Source organism: Lampris incognitus, chromosome 10, assembly GCF_029633865.1.
Source record: "Lampris incognitus isolate fLamInc1 chromosome 10, fLamInc1.hap2, whole genome shotgun sequence".
NCBI classification, from domain to species: Eukaryota; Metazoa; Chordata; class Actinopteri; order Lampriformes; family Lampridae; genus Lampris; species Lampris incognitus.
In genome coordinates this window covers 5708429-5729964 of record NC_079220.1, presented here as the reverse complement: position 1 = coordinate 5729964, position 21536 = coordinate 5708429, and the positions used below count along the sequence as shown (strand labels likewise).

General features: G+C 46.3%; 1 protein-coding gene across 1 annotated transcript in view; it reads left to right on the top strand.

Moving 5' to 3' along the window:
• The window catches only part of LOC130119284 (trinucleotide repeat-containing gene 6A protein-like), a 71267-nt gene extending 50651 nt beyond the window's left edge, over window positions 1–20616 (top strand). The window contains exons 11-27 of the mRNA XM_056287740.1: window positions 1316–1495; window positions 4880–5046; window positions 5661–5738; window positions 6510–6677; window positions 7783–7938; window positions 9231–9350; window positions 10283–10420; window positions 11923–11991; window positions 12084–12258; window positions 12858–13016; window positions 13200–13361; window positions 13786–13926; window positions 15416–15523; window positions 15836–16066; window positions 17100–17176; window positions 18296–18435; window positions 18654–20616. Coding sequence (XP_056143715.1) covers window positions 1316–1495; window positions 4880–5046; window positions 5661–5738; window positions 6510–6677; window positions 7783–7938; window positions 9231–9350; window positions 10283–10420; window positions 11923–11991; window positions 12084–12258; window positions 12858–13016; window positions 13200–13361; window positions 13786–13926; window positions 15416–15523; window positions 15836–16066; window positions 17100–17176; window positions 18296–18435; window positions 18654–19002 — 2618 coding nt within the window. The 3' untranslated portion in view covers window positions 19003–20616. The remainder of the gene's footprint in view (window positions 1–1315; window positions 1496–4879; window positions 5047–5660; window positions 5739–6509; window positions 6678–7782; window positions 7939–9230; window positions 9351–10282; window positions 10421–11922; window positions 11992–12083; window positions 12259–12857; window positions 13017–13199; window positions 13362–13785; window positions 13927–15415; window positions 15524–15835; window positions 16067–17099; window positions 17177–18295; window positions 18436–18653) is intronic.
• Window positions 20617–21536: the final 920 nt, after the last annotated feature.

Below are 21536 nucleotides of genomic sequence, written 5' to 3'. Positions count from 1 at the left end.
TCGACACCAAGCCGATGCTTAGACCGCTACACCACCGCGGACCCTGGTTTTTATTTTTCAAAGCCATCCGGCATGCCTAATTTCGCCACAAGAGGGCACTGTTACGTAACCTCACACAAACAGGAACAACTTGTGGATCCATGGAAACATAAAATCCTGGTGAAAATCAGTTTAAACCGATCTGCTCCGTTTCAAAAAAAAAATCTGGGTATTTTTCTGTGAAAATCGGTAAAAACCGAAAACTCTGAGCCTTGGCAATGGAATAGACCGCTACGCTACCCGGATGCCCGTGGGCCCTTGTTGAAATTTAATGGAATAAGCTTTAAGTTAAAGGCTCGTGCTTCACTGGTTTTGGGACTGAGGGGAGAGAAGAAGGTCTGTCCTGCATCCTAACGGACACGTGTGTCCTGCCCTCACATTAGGTCCTAAAGCAGTGGTTTTCAACTGGCTCTGCATCTGGACAACATCTGTCCTCGTCTACTGAGCTTGTGTCATAGTGCATGCAAGGCGTTTATCTGTTTGTTTGTGTGTTGCTGTGCTTTGTGTACAACAAGCTTCTCCAAACAAATTTCCCCTGGTGGGATTAATAAACTTGTTTGTGTCGTATTGTTTTTGTTTACCTGAGCTGTAATGTGACGTGTAAACATAAACGGGTTGATTGAAACAGATTACACAACTTCCAGCACTTGAAACAAGACAGTAATTCCCTTCAGTAATTTAGTAAGCCAAGGCTTCATGCGATTCAAACGGGCACATTTCATGTGGGAAATTAAACTCTTCCAGTTAGCTGCAGTGTAAACATGCAACCCTCCATTTGCTGAAAAGAGAAAGGAAATAAGTAGCGAGAGGAACTGAAAGCGATACATGGAAGATGTGTGTGTGTGTGTGTGTGAGAGACTTGCTTATTTTAGCTACCTAGTGAGGTCTACGACTTGAAGAAATTGGCCTAATTCTAAAAACGGTTGTCCTCAAATATTGTCTGCCTCTTTCTCTGGCTAAGAATAGACATTTTATAGATGGTCAGGTTTGAAATTATAGAGGTTGTGGGCAAACAGAAAAAAAAAACTATTTTGTGGATGGTAACTGTTGACATTCAGGATTTGACAAGACTTGATCACAACTGAATACACTTGACATTTAAAACGAGGGACATGTTTTCTCTCTAACCGATAGCTGAATTTTTTCCACCCACCTCCTCACTCTGCACTTTCTCCTGTCATCTTGCACAATCCCTCCTCCTCCATCACTCTCTCTCCTGTCCTCAACCCTCCTTCCCTCCCCTCTTTTTTTCTCTTCCCCTCATCCCCTTGCCCAGGTTGGGGTGAGCCGTACCCCCAGCAGAAGGAGTCCTCCTCATGGGGCGAGCCTGCTGCCGGTCCTCCGGTGACGGTGGACAATGGGACGTCAGCCTGGGGGAAGCCCATCGACAGTGGCTCCACCTGGGATAATTCCAGCAGGGAGTCTGGCTCTGGATGGGGAGGCCAGCACAAGACTGGTAGGGACATTATAACAAACCTCCACACAGCTGAGTATACGCCTGAAAGTCTAATGAGATGAACTTGACTGAAGAGTTATCGATTAAAATAACAAAATCTTAAGTTTTTGTGGTTATCAAAATGTTGTCAGTAACTGTTAGCTCTCTCATACCCCTCTTCCACCAAGTCAGTTTGAGAGCTGGTTTGGAACAGGTGCCTAATCTCAGACCAGTTCCTCGTGTTTCGACAGCCAAAGAACCAGCTCTCAGCCAGGGAAATGTGTTCCAGAGCAGCACCAGCTCTTTGCTGGGCTAGAAGAAAGAACCGCTTACGTCAGGGGCTGGGACGGGATTATCTTGACCAATAAGACCATTATTTGGCAGTAACAGTCAGTTCTGCGGAATAATGCATTTTATCAGCACATAGTTTATTTGATCAGCTTAATTTGACACCCAACATTAATTTTTCCACATTTAAAACCTCATTTTAGTATAACTATCTAAAACAAAGAATACCGACAAGTTCGCCCTAAGAAATATTGAAAGATTTATCAAGGAAACCTTTTAAATATCCGACCAATCACACCACAGGAGAACAAGGCAGATAATCACAGGTTCCGTTAATTGTATGATGGGCGTTTGTGTTATGATATTATCCATCCGTTATCTTATCCAAACAGCTTGTCTTGCTGTCAGGGTCGCGGGGATGCTGGAGCCTATCCCAGCAGTCATTGAGCGGCAGGCGGGAAGACACCCTGGACAGGCCACCAGGCCATCACAGGGCCGACACACACATTCACACCAAGGGACAATTTAGCACGGCCGATTCACCTGACCTACATGTCTTTGGACTGTGGGAGGAAACCGGAGCACGCAGAGGAAACCCACGCAGACATGGGGAGAACATGCAAACTCCACACAGAGGACAACCTGGGTCGACCCCCAAGGTTGGACTACCCCGGGGCTCAAACTCAGGACCTTCTTGCTGTGAGGCGACCACGCTAACCACTGCGCCACCGTGCCGTCTGTTATGATATATTTAAACAAACCATCCGTCAACAGGGAAATAAAAGCCTCTTGTCTATGAGACCAGTCTCTTGAGAGAGCTCCAGCCAGCTCACAGTGGGGTCTGTGAGCATGACTAGCCGGCTGGTCGGCAGTTTGTGGAGCTCCTCAACTCGGAAAACGTTGGAGCAAATTTTCGACTCGCCATCAATTTTCATAAAACTACCAATATTTCAAATCAACACTGTTAATTTCTCGCCTCAAAAATCCTCAGATGTGAACTTCATGACGAAATGGCATACGAAAATTGTAAAATATTCAAACCCCACAGTTGATTTCTTGCCTCATCTTGCTGGGAAAGCGGAGACGTAAAGGTGTATACAGGCGTTTACAGTGACATAACGACGTGGCTCTCTAGCCAGCTGTAGCCTGTGGAAAAGCAAAGCGGTTCTTCGAAGGTCACAAGTTGAACCAACTGCAAACCGGCACTAGTACCAGCCCAGAGCTAGAACTAGGTTTGCATTGGTGGAAAAGGGGGTATCGGTGAAGAAGCTAGCTAGTGGACTCAACTAGCTTACTGTGCTATATCATTGATAAGAACTTAGGTCTGTGTGCACGTCATTTTCTAATTTAGCAATTGACCACAAAGTACCGCCCCAGAACGGTTCTTGTCCGATCCTACCTTAGCAACAGTTTCTATGTGTGGGAGGGTCCGTCAAGCTTTCAGCAGACTGCAAAATTCCAAAACAGTGTGCCTATGGGACCTGCAAATCCGATACTAGGTATCCGAAAAGTTTGGAGGTAGGTGTAATTTTCCTTCCCTTCCTGAAACCCAAAACACAAGAAAAGCGATGTCGGCAATGGATTAAGCAGTGTGACAAACCCCATAGCTAGCTTAATCCACCCAAAATCAACAAAAATACCTTTGTCTGCTCCAAGGTAAGCTTGCTGCTAGCTATTATCGATAGTTAATATAGCCAACCTATTATTACTGTTACTTTTACCCACATAATGATTATTCCCATTATCAACAAATCAATGTATTACTAACTAAATAATATTATCAAGATACCCGATGAACGCAACCAGCTGAGTCTGTGACCAGAGATACCTAGCTTAGCCATAGCTAGTGCACTAACACGACTACGTTATCCTAGTCACAGGTTAGCCAGGTTCCATCTCGTTTCAGAACGTCAAGACCTGCGGGGAGGTTCGGCTGGGACCTGGGACGGTTTCTGGCCAGTCTGCCCTCCGCATTATCTGGCTTATTTTAAACTTTTCTCCCCCTCCATGAGCTCAAGGCAGGGACTGGCGGTTTGGCAAAGTCAACCCGCTCGCGTAGGCCTCTTGTCAGCCTTATTTCGTCAAAAATCCCAGCCCCAGGGTCCGCGGTGGTGTAGCAGTCGGTCTAAGCATTGGCTTTGTGTCGATGCAGTTGCCCACTGGGGACCGGGGTTCGCGCCCCGGTCTCGTCAGAGCCGACTATGGCCGGACTCGATGAAGCAGCAATAATTGGCAACGCTGTCTTCGGGAGGGGGGCGGAGTCGGCTTGTGTTCGTCACATGAAAGTGTTTCTGTGTGTGTCGGAAAAAGCAGTGGTTCGGCCTGGATTCGCCTTGTCACGAAAGTGGGGAGGCGTCTCCTTCGAGACTGCCGGCTGGAGAGATGCAGTTGGCGAACGCACGCAGTACGAGGGTGGGTGTTTGAACTAAAATAGTGATCGATTGGCCACTAAATTGGGAGAAAAAGGGAAAAATCAGAAATAAAAATTAAAAAAGAAAAAATCCCAGTCCCTGTCCGGAGGTTAAAAAAAAAAAAACCCGTGGCAATGCTTCTCCTGACCCCGCAACGATTTTCCCCGGACTCCCGGGAGCCCATACAGAACCCCCGAAATAGCCTGGATAAAAGAACACCGCGGTGTACCCTGGCCAAATTCAGCATTATAATACGACGATTTTGACAATCGATTATGAAGCTGAAATATTAAACTCACCCTGCAGTGGAAGAACACGATTCGTCCACAGTGTTATTTTGGGTGTTTTTCAGATAAATTGATGGGGGTTTCTCGTTCTTTAATTGCGACCAGTAAGCTTTACCCTCAATTAAAGTCACACCCGGCAGCCTGGAGTCCACGCAAGTCAGTGTTAATTTTAATATTCTGAACGTAGCCTGGGATGATATGAAGGACGAATACTCTAAAATACGTCACTTAATTTCTCTGGGAATGTGCCGGCAACTTCCTGGATTGGTCTGAAAAGCTTGACGGATGTAGCAACAGTAACTAAGGGGGGGACTTTGTGAAAGGTCAATTGTATACTTGCCTGAAACACATACACGCACACACTTGTGCTGCATGCACGCCTCCTCAAGTCCCTCCTTCCCTCCTTCCTTTGCATATAGGTCCCAAGCCCATGGAGACTTGGTGTGGTGAGGACGTGTCCATGGGCTCCAGCTGGGACCAGGAGGAGGAGGTAGAGATTGGCATGTGGAGTAACACCACCAGCCAGCAGGACAACAGATCCCATGACCAGAACACCTGGAACTACAAGAATAAAGGCCCCAACAAGGTGCGCCCACCTCAGCTTTACCCCCACTGGCCACACGTTCTACCTACTCTGACAGACCAACAAGCAGCGTGTACTTTCTACCTAAATGCTGACATCTACTGTTCAGTCATATGAATACCAACTAGAATTCTATCAGTGCCTTCTCAAGAGGCAATTCGGCTGGCCCGGCCTCTGTCGTTTATTTTTGTTCTGTCTTTAATGTGGAAATATGGGGAGTGGGAGGGCTATGAGTCATTTACTTTGTTTGAATCGCTCTCCCACTCAGTGACCCCTACAGACATTTACTAGTCCAGTTGTGCTTTAGCAAGACAGAAATAGTACACACTGCGTTCAAGTGAAGGATCTTATGAATGCTCAACCTTCACACATCTTAGAGGGAAGCAGCAGTCAAGATGTAAGGCTGATAGAGAAAAGGATGCTGTCAGATTTCATTCACAAGCCAGTGTACCAATACTTCTTATCTAAATCCAGATATTTGATATTCTTTAAAAAGGTCAGTCAAAGGGTTGTGTAGAGAGCAGAAAAGATTTTATCTTGTGCTGTCCAGAATATAATTCCTGCTGTTTCTTCTGTTTCTGCTTTGTGTTTACTGTTGTTCTTCACTGTTGTTTCAGATGAACAAGCCAGTCAACAAGCAGGACGAATCCTGGATGAAACCATTCATCAACCAGTTCAACAACATGAACTTCCCTGTAGGTTTTCTCTCTCTCTCTCGCGCTCTCTCTCTGTCTGTTTGTCTCTCTCTGTCTGTCTGTCTGTCTCTCTCATATTCTCAGTCTTTAGATTTCTCTCAATCCTTTTCTCGCTGTCGATTTTGAGTGTAAAACTACATACATACCTCATCATCGGGGACACATCAGTCAGACATACTAAGTAATCTTGCTTCATTCACTCAAAACTTGGTTTTTTTATGTGGTTTTGTTATTTAACCTAACCCTGTATTACCTTAGCTCTACACTAACCTTAACTACAAATGGATGAACAAAGATGCTTAACAACTTGTTAATTAAACTTTCGACTTGATCTGTTGTGCTGCTATGCAAAGAAGGCAGTTTTAAATGAGCCCGAGTTCTGGCGGGATAACACATTCAGTCGTATCAGTTGCAAAAAAAACAAAAAAAACTTTTCTATAATAGGATAGGAGGAATGTCTTATCTGTGGCAGATGAGACATTCCTGTCCTATTATATTTTATAATTCCTGTAATTGAAGCTTGTGGCATCCATGCAGCTTTGAGTAGTTTTGCTGTGTATCTGAGCTTTTGGAGGCTCCAAAGTCAAATTTGTTGCAATGTCAAATGCTTCACTCTTGTTGAACATGGATAAAATATTCTCTTACGTGAACAAAGTTCACCTCTGTAGGAACGTTATTAAAACTTCTGCTGATGTGTCATTTGTTTCTCAGTATTTCAGTTGTGTAAAGTCGTTTTGGTGGTCTCATCTCTGGATATGTTTCTGTCTGCAGAGAGACTCTCCTGAGGACTCCATGAAGGCTGGAGGAGGGATGGTGCAGGACAAGCGTATGGATGTGGGCGGCATGGGAGACCTTAACGGGCTGATGGGGAAGAACCCTGGGTCTCGACACCAGCTCCACAAGGACTCTCCCATGGATCGCAGCCCTTACTATGATAAGGTATGAGGGACAAAACCGGATTTGCAAGGTCACGGTTCAAGAACTAGAAGGGGTCACAGAGCTACTTCTGACAAACACTTTAACAGTGGAAAGCACAGAATGGTGTCTTCCTGAGCAGATAAACCTCTAGCGCACCAGCAGTCAGTTCCTCAGTAAAAGGTCACAGCAGCCATATTGTGCTCACTGTGCCTTTAGCCCCCCCCCCCCCGTGTGTGCTCACTAAGCTCTTAGAGCGCCCCACAGTGGTGGTTCTGACACACAGTATTTTGATATGTAGTCTAGAAGAGAAGGTCAAGTTGAAATGTGCAGCCCAAAATCAGTGACAATCTCAGAGGGCTTTACGGTCACACAGCTGAAAAACGAGCCGATACAGTAATAAAAGGACAATAGATCACGTCTTCCATCCTTAGAACCTTGATTTGGATGAGGAGAAACCCCTCAAGAAAATAAAATCTCCAAGAAAAAAAAAAAGTGAGAGAAGCTCAGGAGGAGTATCAGAGGAGGGATACCTTCTCCAGGATGGATAGGTGCAGAGTGGGCCTAGGGTCAGATCTTTGCTGTTTGCATGACTACTGCCATTCAAAACAAAACAAAACAAAAAGCCCTACTAACTTGAACTGAACCGACTGCTCGTCATTATTGCTGGTGAAGAAAGCCCATCATGAACCAGAAAAACGAGGCGACAAATTAGTGCCGTTGTCAGTGACGTCAGAAGAATGTTTTGTGTTGTTGGCGTTTTGAGATCATGAACCGTGATGGTGGATTCTCACGTCACGGTCCTTAGGAAGGTGCCGTGGCTTAGCATTGCAGCTGCTGCTTTTACATTTTGCACTTTTTTAAATGCTGCTTGTCTCTTCCTTTCCCCTCTCTCTCTATCACCTCTGTCCTGGCTTTTCCATCACTGTCCTATTTCCCCCTCTTTTCATTGCCCTCTCGCCTTAACTCTCCTCTTCTACCCCGATCCACCTCTACTCTCTCCGTGCTATTTTTTCCCCTGCTTGTTTTTTTTTAAATCACCCTTTTCCTCCTCCTGTTCTCACACCGCTGTGGCGCCTGCCCCCCGTGCTTACGCCCGTCTGCTGTGCACCTGGCTTTGCTTCTGCAGCTGTCCGCTTCCCCTTCTGCTTACGATAATCCCGCCTCCGAGGAGCTCTCCTCCAATCACAGCGCAAGCTTTCCCCCTTCCAACTCTGCTCAGCCTATCCCCTGTCACCACTCCGGGCAGGTCCCTGCCCACGCTAGCCCAGGGGCTACTAGGCAGGTGAGTGTAAAGGGGTAGAAAGGATCTTCTTCTATGTCGTTTGTTTTATTTAAGTACTATTTTTGTAAATGTTTACGTGTCAAGGTGGAGGGGCTTTGTCGAGACAGTTTTTGGTGAAAATATTCAAGATACTTTTATTTTCTAAGAATGTTGGATCTTTTTACGTTTGCTTGAGGTGGAATGTTTTGGAAAACAGAAGGTAAATGCTGCAGCAAAGATGCAATGGAAACGCATGTTATGAAAGAAGGCTTATCTGAGAATACGGCTGACCTTCCAGAAAAGGTGTACATGTTCCCGCCATGTACATGGTTGGTTGCACGTGCACCATCCTGACTCGGACACTAAATCTGTGAATCCGACTACTTGTTTTTTTATTTTGTGTCGTCATTTAATCTGACCAACATTGTGGTTGGCATGAAAATAAATTAATGAAAAACTGATCAATGTGACCCAAATCAGGGCGTCCGGGTGGCGTGGCGGTCTGTTCCGTTGCCTACCAACACGGGTATTGCCAGTTGGAATCCCCGTGTTACCTCCGGCTCGGTTGGGCATCCCTGCGGGTGGGAAGCCGGATGTGGGTGGGTGTCCTGGCCGCTGCACTGGCGCCTCCTCTGGTCGGTTGGGGCACCTGTTTTGGGCGGAGGGGGAATAGGGTGATCCTCCCCCACACTACATCCCCCTGGTGAAACTCCTCACTGTCAGGTGAAAAGAAGCGGCTGGTGACTCCACATGTATGGGAGGAGGCATGTGGTAGTCTGCAGCCCTCCCCGGATCGGCAGAGGGGGCGGAGCAGCGACCGGGACGGCTCGGAAAATAGAAAATTGGCCAAGTACAATTGGGGAGGGAAAGCCAAAAAAAAAAGAAAGAAAGAAAGAAAGAAAGACACAAATCAGATATACAAATATAACAAGTCCAATCACTTTTCGAGGCTGTTTTTCCTCGGGATTTTTTCTGTAACTTCTTATCGGAGCTGACGGTTTGCTTTGTTCAATTCAAAAAGTTTTCTTCAGTGTTCAGTAGAAATATTGTGGATGTGTACTTTTCTATCTTACACATGGTATTTGGTCGTGCTGATGGGTCGGGAGACGCAAAGACGGCAGAAAAACAAGGACAGTTCTGGGTTAATTTCGGTTACAAAGGTCAAAGGTGGGCTCCTCCCCGGCGGTGAGGAGGATTCCTCATTTACACTTTGTAAAACTGCTGCTGATGGGAAACCTCCTTTCATTCTGTTTTGTGTGCATTGTTCAAGAACCGCTTTAACAACTGTGTGTTTGTTCCTCTCCTGTTTCCAGAATGTAAACCCAATTTTGGGTGTCAATAGTGTAGCACAGGGCCGTGGCGGCCCCCAGCCCCAGGTCCCCCCCCAACCCAGCCCCCGCAACCAAGTGCCTCCACCCATCCTTCCCTCTCAGGTAACTGAGACAACCCTTACCCTTATCATTCCTGTTAACTTCAAGAGTTGACGCCAGTCGCTTATATCAATAATAAAAGAAACTCTGATGATTGTAGTGGTTGATTATGTCCACCTATTAATTATGTCTACCCATTAATTAGGTTTGCTAATTAACAGCTTTCCATTAGGGTGATGATTTTATGTCTTGAAAGCGGTGACTGTTTGCAAAATCACCCTAAGTCGCTAACACTCAAAGTGTGCCTGTTGATGTTGTCTTTATTAAGCTGAAAGTGTGGTCTTCCACAGTTTAATCCATAGACATGTTTTGAGAAAGGATGCATGGGGGGGCGTCCAGGTAGTGTGGCGGTCTATTCCGTTGCCTACCAACACGGGGATCTCCGGTTCGAATCCCCGTGTTACCTCCGGCTTGGTCGGGCGTCCCTACAGACACAATTGGCCGTGTCTGCGGGAGGGAAGCCAGATGTGGGTATGTGTCCTGGTTGCTGCACTAACGCCTCCTCTGGTCGGTTGGGGTGCCTGTTCGGGGGGGGGGACTGGGGGGAATAGCGTCGCGCTACATCCCTCTGGCGAAACTCCTCACTGTCAGGTGAAAAGAAGCGGCTGGCGACTCCACATGTATGGGAGGAGGCATGTGGTAGTCTGCAGCCCTCCCCGGATCAGCAGAGGGGGTGGAGCAGCAACCGGGACGGCTCGGAAGAGTGGGGTAATTGGCTGGATACAACCGGGGAGAAAAGGGGGGAAAATTCCAAGAAAGAAAGAAAACATTATGTTGATCTTAGTGAGATGTCAGAGGTCACTGTTGGAAGAATGGCTTAACTGTTTTTTTGAAAAGTGACTTTCCAAACCCTGCGTTCCTCATTGTAGCTCTCGCACCTCACCTGTCCTCCATGTGCTCCTCATCCCTTTCCTGACCTGTCTCTGTATTTCTAGGTTCCTCCATCCCTGTTGAAGTACCCAGGTGGGAATGGAGCTCTGAACCCTTTGTTTGGCCCTCAGCAGGTGGCTGTCCTCAACCAACTGACCCAACTCAATCATCTGTCACAGCTTAACCAGATCAACCAGTTACAGGTAGAAAGACCGTCACGCTCACAAGTACAAAGACAACTGGTCCGCATAGTCGGTCCTTACACAGCTATCAAACCCCAAAAAGGTCAACCATTTATTTAAGTCTGACACTTAGACCTCCATTTTTAGATGGCAGTTGAACTCCTGTCTACTTTTGTGGTGTTTCGCACTACTTTCAGTACACGCCCATGCAAGCCAACGCGGTTTTGGCTGGACCGCTCGGCGGACCAACCCTACAAACGCGAATGTCCCTGACTGGCTGACCGTGTTTAGCATGACTGACTGAGTGATCGGTTTGACACGATTGGGCCAGGTGACCCAACAACGTCACTGAAGTTACATGATTGGTTGGCCGAGCGCCGAGAGGCATGAGGGAGAGTGCACAGTTAAAGCACTCCAAATAACAGTCACTCAGACAAAACACTCACTGGCGAATTCACAAAAGGGTTGTGTAGCTTCTGCGGCCGCTAAACCTGCACAAATAAGCCAAAAAGACACTGCAATTTTCAAAGCACCTGCAAAGGGTGAAATTTAAATTAGGTAATATGCGTACATGGCTCAAAATTGGCCACTTTCTATGCAAATGAGCCTCACTGCAAAAAAAAGTCCAATTCACAAACACCAGCGTTAGTAGCCACACAGAGTGAAACACATCAGCATATTCAGAGAGTTGGTGGTTGCTGACCAGACTCTCCAGTGATTATTGCGGCAGTGATCGTAGCCGGGCGAAGGCATCGTCATTCCAGGCGTGCTCCAGAGGGCATATTTCGAAAGAGGCTATCACTTTTTGATTTAACTGAGAGCAAAATTATTCACAAATCCAGGTTGCCAGGTCAAACAATTCTTGCTGTACCCGATGACATCTAGGATGACATCGAACCTGCCTACTGTGTTCTTAGCGCAAAGGCACCATTTATAGTTCACCGCGTGGATAATTTCGATCAGACGCAAAACGAGGGCAAATCCCCCGCCCTCCACACTACAACGCAGACAAAAACACTGCACAGTCGACGCTAGGCGAGGCCGCCGTCAGACCGCCTCGGTGTTTCCTCTCGGGTACGGCTCCGGGCAGGGCCGTAAGCTCTCTCAGCCGATCCAACGCCAGCTCTCCTCGCCATTAAACGGGAAAAAAATTTCGACAAACAAAATAAAAAACTTCACACGAAGACACAAACTTTGATGTAGACAAAGAGACTGCATAGTCGGCAGTGGGGGAGGCCGCCGCAAACGCGAGTTCGCGCTGCCATCTTCCCACAGTGGAAGCTATAACAACAAATATTACTGGGACCGCTACAGAAAATTGCAGACGAAGATTTAATATCCAGTAATTTACATTATAGACAAGGCTCAGCGTTTTCGGTTTTTATTTTTCAAAGCCATCCAGCATGCCGAATACCTCCAGTCTGCCAGAGATCCAAACATCCACTAGGTCTTTTTTTGTGATGTGCTGACCACTTTAAATATTACTACTAATAATTAATACTGATATCCCCCCTCAACCCCAGCGTCTCCTACTTCAGCAACAGCAGAAAGCTCAGAGCCAGAGAGCCATGCCTGTGGGACGCCAAAATGAGGTATGTGTGCCTGTCTGTGTGTTTTTTTGTTCAGATATGTCTCACTGGAGGGGGGGGTTTGCCTCTTAACTCCTCCCCTTCTCTCCCCCCAGACTCGTCCAATTGGTTCGTCCCCATCAATGATGCAGCTGCCACGGCACCTGGACCCCTCTCTGCTGAAACAGGCTGCGCCTCTCAAACCCTACCTGGACAACTACATGCCCCACAATGCGCCTGAGCTGCAGAAGGACCCTGCCACCCTCAGCTCCTTCAGCAATTTCCCTTTAGGTAGGCATATCAAATGCCTGATCCAAATTCAGAAATGAAAACGAATGATTGATGAAGTTAGTAAAACACACAGTTGAATCGTTTGACTCAAAAGGAGGTGTTGTATTGTGTAGTTCAACTCATTCAGTGATGCAGTGTGAGACTGAGTGATTTCCTTATCTTACTCCCATCTATGGTTAGCACTGTTGCCTCACAACAAGAACGTCCTGGGTTCGAATCCCGGGCCATCCCAGGTCCTTTCTGTGTGGAGTTTGCATGTTCTCCCCGTGTCTGTGTGGGTTTCCTGCGGGTGCTCCGGTTTCCTCCCACCATCAAAAAGACATGCATGTTAGGGTTAATACGCCTGTCTGTGCCCCTGAGCAAGGCAGTGGGAAGAAGAGCTGGAGTTGGTCCCCGGCCGCTGCAGCTGCCCACTGCTCCTATACAATAGGATGGGTTACATGCAGAGAACAAGTTTCACTGTAACCAAACAACTGTGCAATGACAACTATAAAGTGGCTTTCTTCTATCCCAACTTGACTCCCTTCTCTTTCTGCTCCTCTGACTCCCCCTCTCTTTTACCCTCTGATGTCCCTTTCCCTTTCCATTCGTCCCTCCAGGCTTGAACTCTAATCTGAATGTATCCCTGGACATGGGGGGTGGCAGCAGTGGTGGTGTTGGTAGTGGTGCTGGTGGAGGTATAAGCTACAAGGAGCCGCCTCAGTCCAGACTGAAGAAACTTTGGGCTACAGACCCTCTAGAGCAGAACAGCAAACCTGGTATGGCTCTTACCTCTTCCTTGGTGTGTGTGTGTGTGTGTTATCATCCATTAAACCCTTGATTGGTTTTTGTTTTTAGTTTTTTTTTTCCCCCAATCGTGCCATTCTGAAAATCATTTTAGCCAGGTCCGGTTCTGTTTGGTGCCGTTTTATCAGAACCTGTGTGCGTGTGCTCACCTCTAGGTGCTATGTCATCTGGGCTGCGTCTGGAGGACCCTCCTTTCTATGATTTCTTGTCTCCTGGCCCCTCCCCCCTGAGTCCTCCTGGCCAATCAGTGGGCGACAGCTGGCCCCCCCGTGCCAACTCCCCCCCTCCCCATGGAAACACCATCACCTGGCCCCCAGGTACACCTGCACAGACACATGGCATCAAACACAGGGCTCATGAAAACATCTCTTCATCTGTATACCTGGTTCTTCATGTTAAATGTTAAAATTAAATTCAGGTGATGAGAAGGGTCGGGTGTAATAATTGGGCTTTCTTGACTTATAGTATTGCTAGTAAACATCAGCAGGGGTTGTTAAATGCCAAAAATGGCAGATTTAGGCAAACATGCTGTGTATCTAATGCCTTACTCTTTGAATTAGTTTTTCATGCTTGATTTGAATCGTTTTCATTCAGACTGTTTAATGATGGAGCTACGGTTCAAGCAGGGTTACAGTCAGTAGCTTTATCTATTAAGCTTAACGTTGTGTTTTTTAGAGGCGCTGGTCTGCCATCGGAAAAACCGACCCTTGTTGACTTGTGTGTGTTTGTGTGTCCATCCAGAGTTCCGGCCCGGGGAGCCTTGGAAAGGTTACCCCAACATTGACCCTGAGACTGACCCCTATGTGACCCCCGGCAGTGTCATCAACAACCTCTCCATCAACACCGTCCGTGACACAGACCACCTCAGGGATAGGAACAACGGTAGGACACACACACGCCAATGTTAATTTTGTCCATGAAATGATGGAAAATATCGGTGGCCTTTATTCCATTACGAAAATTAGATGACTGAGTCAAAATCATCTTTGAAAAATTACAATTAGCAAACTGTGAGTGTAGCACCCCGGGCTGGATGACGGTCTGACTCTTCTGCTGATGGTTCACTGATGGTTTATTTGCATTATACTATGTCCTTTTCTTTCCTTGTCCCTGTTTGCCTGGTGAACACACCGGAAGAGCTGCAAAGAAATAAAGAAAATCCTCACCATCTTTTACATGATGTCAACACCTTAAAAACATGTAGCCTTACAATATTCATTACCATCCGAGATGGAATCGTCTTTCTAACCGTAAATGTTTTTACAGTTGTTATAGTTTTACACTTTTTATATTGAAGTCATGAATTTACACCCTTTTTTAACCTTTTACCTTTGACGATTCCTACCAGAATGCTATGATCATATTTATCTTGTCATCCCACTCATTTGGACACAGTATAAGCATTTAACACAACACATACTTCAACAGAATAACTACACACAGTACTTAGCCTTGACTGTATTACTGCAAAACATGAATAATCTCAGTATATTAGCAGGCAGCTTAACAAACGTCATACCTGCTGCTTTAAGAAGGACAGAAAGGCTTAGCATCACGCTGGTATGGCGGTCTCATGGGCTTCAGCAGACCTTCGCTAAACTTTTACGAACTAAAAATGCTGCAAAGCAGTCTTAATTAAACAACGTGACACAAAGAAATGACCTACCGTTTGCCCTCATCAGCCACGTGCTAACCGTTTGCGCTACACAGCTAGCCGACACCTCTGGGTTATGCAGACACGTGGCGACGTGTGCGCCTTTCCTGAGTTTACCTCGTTTCCACCCCTTTACGGTTAATTTGACAGGTTTTTGGCACTGCGCGACCTTTCAAAATAAGAGCTTCGACCTTAATATATAAACTAATGACATAATTAATGACTTAAACGTACAAAAACACTTACAATCGAATAAACATGAAGTGTAATGGATACTGGCAGTGTGCTGGGCTACATTACAGGTCATTTACTGTTGAGAAGTCATGTGATGAGTCGTGATGAGTTGTGAAGTCATGAGATTTTCATAGATTTTGTTTACTTGCATTTCGACGAAATAATGCCAGCGAGAGGCCTCCGCTTAATTTTATTTTGTTTTTGTGAAGTTGTTGACAAACGTTTTGTGTAGTAATATTTTGTGACAAACTGTGTCACTTTGCTAGTTGGCTAAAAGCGAGTTTTATCACGGCTGCCTGAAAGGGATTTTTCCCATATCCAGAATGAAACCACACACAACATCCACGGACACTATCGGGGGTATCAAACCTATGGCAGACACAGACTCTCAAACACACAGCCTTCAGGGGTGAGGACAACAGGATACACACTCCACAATATCGGTACACACACACTTAGTAATTGTGGGGTTTGTGTTTCCAGGGCCATCCTCATCATTAAACACCACGATGCCTTCTAACAGTGCCTGGTCATCCATTCGTGCCTCCAGCCACAGCGGTTCCCTCACCAGTACAGCACAAAGCACTTCAGGTGCGTGCACACAAACACACACACCTCCTTGGTTCCTCTTCTCACTATAAACCCTGTGTATGGAGCTCAGAGATTGGGGGGGGGGGCACTATTTACTTTTGAAAACCACAGTCCTGAATGTCTCTTTTATTTTACTTACTGGCACCTGTGGTGAACTGTGAGGGTTATGTTGGTGTCTATTTAAATCCCAGTGATCCATTGAAAATGTGAGTTGCCAGTGGAGGGGTTCAACCGGTGTCCTTGGGTGGTCTTTCTCATCACTGGGCCTCCCTCCTGGTTTCATGATGCTTCTCTCTCTCTCTCTCCTTGCAGCCAGACCTAGTGAGTCCAAGTGGTCTCCCGGCAGTGGCTCCGTGTCCAACTCCTCCCTGGCCCATGAGCTGTGGAAGGTCCCCCTGCCTCCCAAGGCCCTGTCTGTGGCAGCCCCCTCCAGACCCCCGCCTGGCCTCACCGGACAAAAGCCCAGCTCGGCCTCCTCAGCCTGGGAGGGCTCTGCTTTGAGGCTGGGTGGCTGGGGCTCCACTGAGTCCAGATACACACCTGGTGAGATCCGTGAAACCAAGAGAAATATCACATGCGTGCACAGCCGAGCAGTTACAGTTGTTCATTTAGTAGACCGCTTTATCTGAAGTAACTTACAAGAGTCAACAACTAGCAGAGAAACTCGAGTCTCACCAACAGGCATCATAGAGCGCTATATAGTAATCATAACACAGTAGTACTGTATGAAGTAGTAGTATATTTGCTACATAATCATATAGCTAAGAGTGTGTATCATGTCAAGTGCATTTAAGAGTGCAAGAGGCAGTGAATAGGACAATCGATAAACAGGCAAATTGTACTGTCAAGCGCAGTGGAAAAGGACTCGATAAGAGGCATCCAGGTGGCGTAGCGGTCTATTCCATTGCCTACCAACACGGGGATCTCCGGGTCGAATCCCCGTGTTACCTCCGGCTTGGTCGGGCGTCCCTACAGACAACAATTGGCCGTGTGTGCGGGTGGGAAGCCGGATGTGGGTATGTGTCCTGGTCGCTGCACTAGCGCCTCCTCTGGTCGGTCGGGACGCCTGTTCTGGGGGGAATAGCGTGATCCTCCCATGCGCTACTCCTCACTGTCAGATGAAAAGAAGTGGCTGGCGACTCCACATGTATTGGAGGAGGCATGTGGTAGTCTGCAGCCCTCCCCGGATCGGCAGAGGGGGTGGAACAGCGACCGAGACTGCTCGGAAAATAAGCCAAGTACAATTGGGGAGAAAAAGAGGGGGGGGGGGGGCTTTGGAAAATCAAGAAAAGAAAAGGACTCAATAGTAGACACCGATAGAAATGCTGTTGAAGTAAGTGTGGGCACAATGGTATCAGCTGACACTACTTCATATTCATAGCAAAGTTCCACCAGAGACCATGTAAGGGTGAAGGTAGTTCGGGAAGAGGAACATTTTTCAGCCTTTCTTGCAGGAAGTGAACGAGTCAGTAAATTTGATAGCGACTGGGAGCTCTTCCCATCGTTCTGTGGACGTGGGGTGTGCGTGTGACATTTATTCTGACCACTCGTGTGTTCTCTTTGTGTCTGCTGGCAGGTTCTAGTTGGGGCGACAACAGTACCAGCAGCTCAGGGAGAACCCAATGGCTTGTTCTCAAGAATCTCACACCTCAGGTACACACACACACAACCCTCTGCATCTCTGCAAATCTTTGTGAACCATGTTCACCCCGAAACGCCGCCACCTCAGAGCCGTTTATGTGGCTCTCACTCGCATCTGCAGACGGGACATTCAGCTGTGTGGTAGTTGGTCTGGTCTGCAGAAAAACGTTTTTTATCACCTCATTTTTCAGGGCTGGTCAGCTCATGAAGTCAGTGTTCTACATCAACTATAAAGTATGGGAAGTAATCTAGAAGATTTCTCAGGCTCTGAGCAATTATAAAAACCGTCACTGTTTTTAAAGTCTGTAAATTCACTGATTTTGAATTCCACAGGGAATCCGTTAACCTCTTAATTGTCCTAAGAAGCAATATACTATTAAGTTTTGTATTGTCAGGGCCCAGACACACCACACCGACTAGCGGCGACGAAGGCTGACTGTTGCATCGCCTCACATCGCCTGCCGTCAGGGCCAACAAGTAGCACTTGAACACAGCAGAGACTACAGCCGACGGCTCTGATTCGCTAGCTTAACAGCCAATCAGAGGGATCTCTCTCGCCAACGGGCTCCGCCAATTCAACGTGCCGAATCGGCCGAAAAGCCGCCGACGGGTCCGACTTGTGCCGATGGTGTGGGGCACACTGCAAAAACTAGGGTCACAGACGCTGACCGACGGCCCGACATTTGACCCCGTCGGCGTGGTGTGTCAGGGCCTTTAGGCTGCCTTGATGTGAAACACTGAGCCCGGCAAAGGGCAAAAATGTTGACATGGATGGGCGTTGTGTAAAAAGGCCAACCTTTGGATGGGATACTTCCTGTCCCTGGTAACCTTCAGAGACCTGCTGTCATTTTTTTTGACAGTTGTCATATTTAGCTTGCTGATTGTAAATTTAAGGGAATCTAGCTTAGAAACTTTTATCAACAATAAAAACAAAACGGTTTCCTCTCCGATATCCTTTTCATGGTTTTTCCCTCCGGGAGACCATATGTATGCGAGAGGGTCTCTCCACATGTTACATTGTCATGGCGACCTGTTTCCTCTGTGCACTGGTTTGTTTGTTTGTGTCGGTGGGCACATACACTTGTGTTCATCTCTGATGGTGTGTGTGTGTGTGTGTGTGTGTGTGTGCAGATCGACGGCTCTACGCTGAGGACCCTGTGCATGCAGCATGGTCCTCTGATCACATTCCACCTCAACCTGCCGCACGGCAACGCTGTGGTCTGCTACAGCTCCAAGGATGAGGCCACCAAGGCCCAGAAGAGCCTTCACATGTAAAACTTCAGCATTACACACAGACCACACATAACCCCTCCCTACTTACTACCTACGACCCATGTGCAATAGCCACCACATTGTATTTCTGTTTTAATGTACCGTTCCACTGACTGGGGTTCCTCTTTCTCTGTCACTGTTATTTCTCTGATTGACTCTGCTTCATTTATTTACTCACGGTCCCTCTCTCCTCTCGTCCCCCTTCTCGTCTCCCCAGGTGTGTTTTGGGGAACACTACTATTCTGGCTGAGTTTGCCAGCGAGGAGGAAATCAACCGTTTCTTTGCACAAGGGCAGTCACTGGCCGCTCCCTCCTCGGGCTGGCAGGCCATTGGCTCCTCTCAGAGCAGAATGGAACAGTCCCACCCCTTTCCCAGCCGTGCCCCCGAACCCAACCAATGGAATGGCAGCGACCTTCACAGCTCCTCCCTCTGGGGCGGGCCCAACTATTCCACTAGCCTATGGGGGAACCCCAGTGGCACCGAGGCCGGGAGGATCAGCAGCCCTTCTCCAATCAGCTCTTTCCTCCCGGTGGATCACCTGACAGGAGGCGGGGACTCCATGTGAACTGCCTGTCAATCAAACAGGTCGGGGGAGGGGTCAGTAGAGAATCATTAATAATCACCAAAAGAAAACAAACAAAAATAATTTAAAAACAAAAAAAAAAACCACAAAAAAAAAGTAGTTTAAGAAAGAAAAAAAAAAAGCAATGGCACTAGTTGGACTTTTTCTCACAAGATATTCAAAAACGGGGTGTCCCCTGTGGAAAATAAGTTACTTTTCTCTCTCTCTGCACATATGTCCACTTTGTTTTAGCCCAAAAACATATCAGTCGGAATACTTGAATCATGCAGGCCAATTCTATAATGTGAACGATGGATATTCGCTTCCAGGTAGTGCTCTTTCAGACCGAAAAAAAGCTTCAATCGAGCTCATTATATATTTTTTGTTTCATTTATCATGTTTATTTGAATTCCAATTCTTTTATTTTTTTAACGTTTTATTTTTTTTGTTTATTTTTTTTTTGTTTATTTTTTTTTTCTTATTTTATTTTTGTTTATTTTTATTTTTTTTTGCATTTGTTTGCTGACAATGTTGGAGTATGAGCTTTTTTTAACTTTGCACTGAATGTGGTTTTTTTCTCAGTATATAATCTGCAATATAGAGGGAGCAGCCAGTTTTTCCAGTGTAGCTGTTTACTCATTGAGGTCCTTACCGTGCGTGTGTGTGTGTGTGCGTGCGTGAGTGTGTGTGCGTGTGTGTGTACGCGCTCCTCTCTGCCTTGGCACGCCTACCTTACTGCGTTGTCGTGGAGATCAACAGATAGATGAAAGAAGAATTAAAAGCTGATTTAGGAGGGTTATCTGACTATATGAAAAGTGACATTAAAAAGTATTGCACCAATTTTGTGTTTTAAAACTAAAGAACGTTGAGCTCTGCAGTGCAAAGGACTGTAGCCGCAGCTGGGACTAGCGAGCCCCGCCTGTCCTACTGTAGGGGGGTGGGGCTTATCTAGCAAGCCCCTCCCACTATCCCCCTAGTGGGCAGAGGGGGAACAGCACTTTCAGAATAGGCTTTCAATGTTGTTTTGGAGGTGCCACACTGCAACCTCTTGTTTACAAGACTTAGGAGGCAGAACGTGTGTTCATTCTTCCTTCATTTTAATGACAAAACGGAATAAAAAATGGTAAAAAAAAATCTACAAAAACAAAAATAAAAACCACAAAATCTTTCAAAAAAAAAAAAACAACATAAAAGTTGAAGAAAAACAGGATTTAAAAAAAAAAAAAGAATTTAAACTCTTATTGAGGATGAAGACGATGCTTTGTAACTCTGGGAATTCGGATCAGTGTTTTTGGCCATGGCATTGGTTATTTGAACTATTCCTCTTTTTGTCTGCGAAATAACCAGCAATGGTTCTCAGGAAATCAAGCCAGTTTTCCCCCCTCGTAGTTGAATTAAAACAAAAAACAAAAAAAAAAAAAAAAAAAAAACTACTACTACTCCTTGTAGGAAAGGAAAATCCAACTTCTAGCACTGAAGAATACGTATAGGTCTGTAAGTTTTTTTCTCTGCCAAATAACTGCTTTAAGCTGGAGAAACTCAACACACTGCTTTCCAATATGCTGTCTTTTGAGAGGGGATATGTGATGTGTGTGTGTGTGTGTGTGTGTGTGTGTGTGTGTGTGCATGGGTGGGGGGGGCAGCAGGAGAACCCAGATACTCCCCTCTCCTCCTCCTCGTGTGTGTGTGTGTGTGTGTGTGTGTGTTGACTGACTGACCGACCGACCGTCAGGTGGAAATCTTCTGTGTTGTCGGACTTCTAAAACCAAGAGAAAGGCGATTGTGTATCTATGCATACTGTAGCCTCTCACGCGGCCTACCCGCCGCCGCGAGGCGCTTTCTTCTGTTTCGTTGTTCCCCTTTTCTCTTTTCCACGTCTCACAAGATAATGTATGAAATGTTTCGGTGAGTAACGATGACACGATGCTACATATGACCTGGATGTGTTGTTTTTTTTTTCTTTTTTTTTTTTTTTTTCCATTGGTTCTCTCTGAGTCGCTCTCATTGCCACAAATGGTGTTCAGAAAAACACAAAAAAGCAACAAAAAAAAATGGAAGAAAAAAAGAAAAGCTAAACAAAAAAAAAACAACAAAAAAAATAATAAGTCTTGTTTTGGTTGATACTATTTTTAAAAGTGCAAAAGTCGTCCACATTTCATTGCCTTGATTCTAAATATTGTCCGAAGATGCAACAACAAGTCAAGTGGCTTTCATCTGTTTACAAATAGAATGATTGTATTGTTGTACTGTTTTGTTTTGTTTGTTTTCTGTGCTTGTTTTTTGTTTTGTTTTTTTTTGGGGGGGGGCATCTTGGTGCATGTGTGTGTGTGTGTGTGTGTGGGGGGGTACTCATCTGAAGTTAATGACCTGATTAATCTGTGTGTGTGTGAGTGTGTGTTAGGCTGCTCAGTACTGGTAGTTGTGTGCAAGTTCCACCGTTGGAGGGAGGGGTGTGTGTCTGTGTGTGTGTGTGTGTGTCTGTGTGTGTGTGTGTGTATGGGGGGGGGGTGTACTACAGGGTGAATGTATTCCACCGG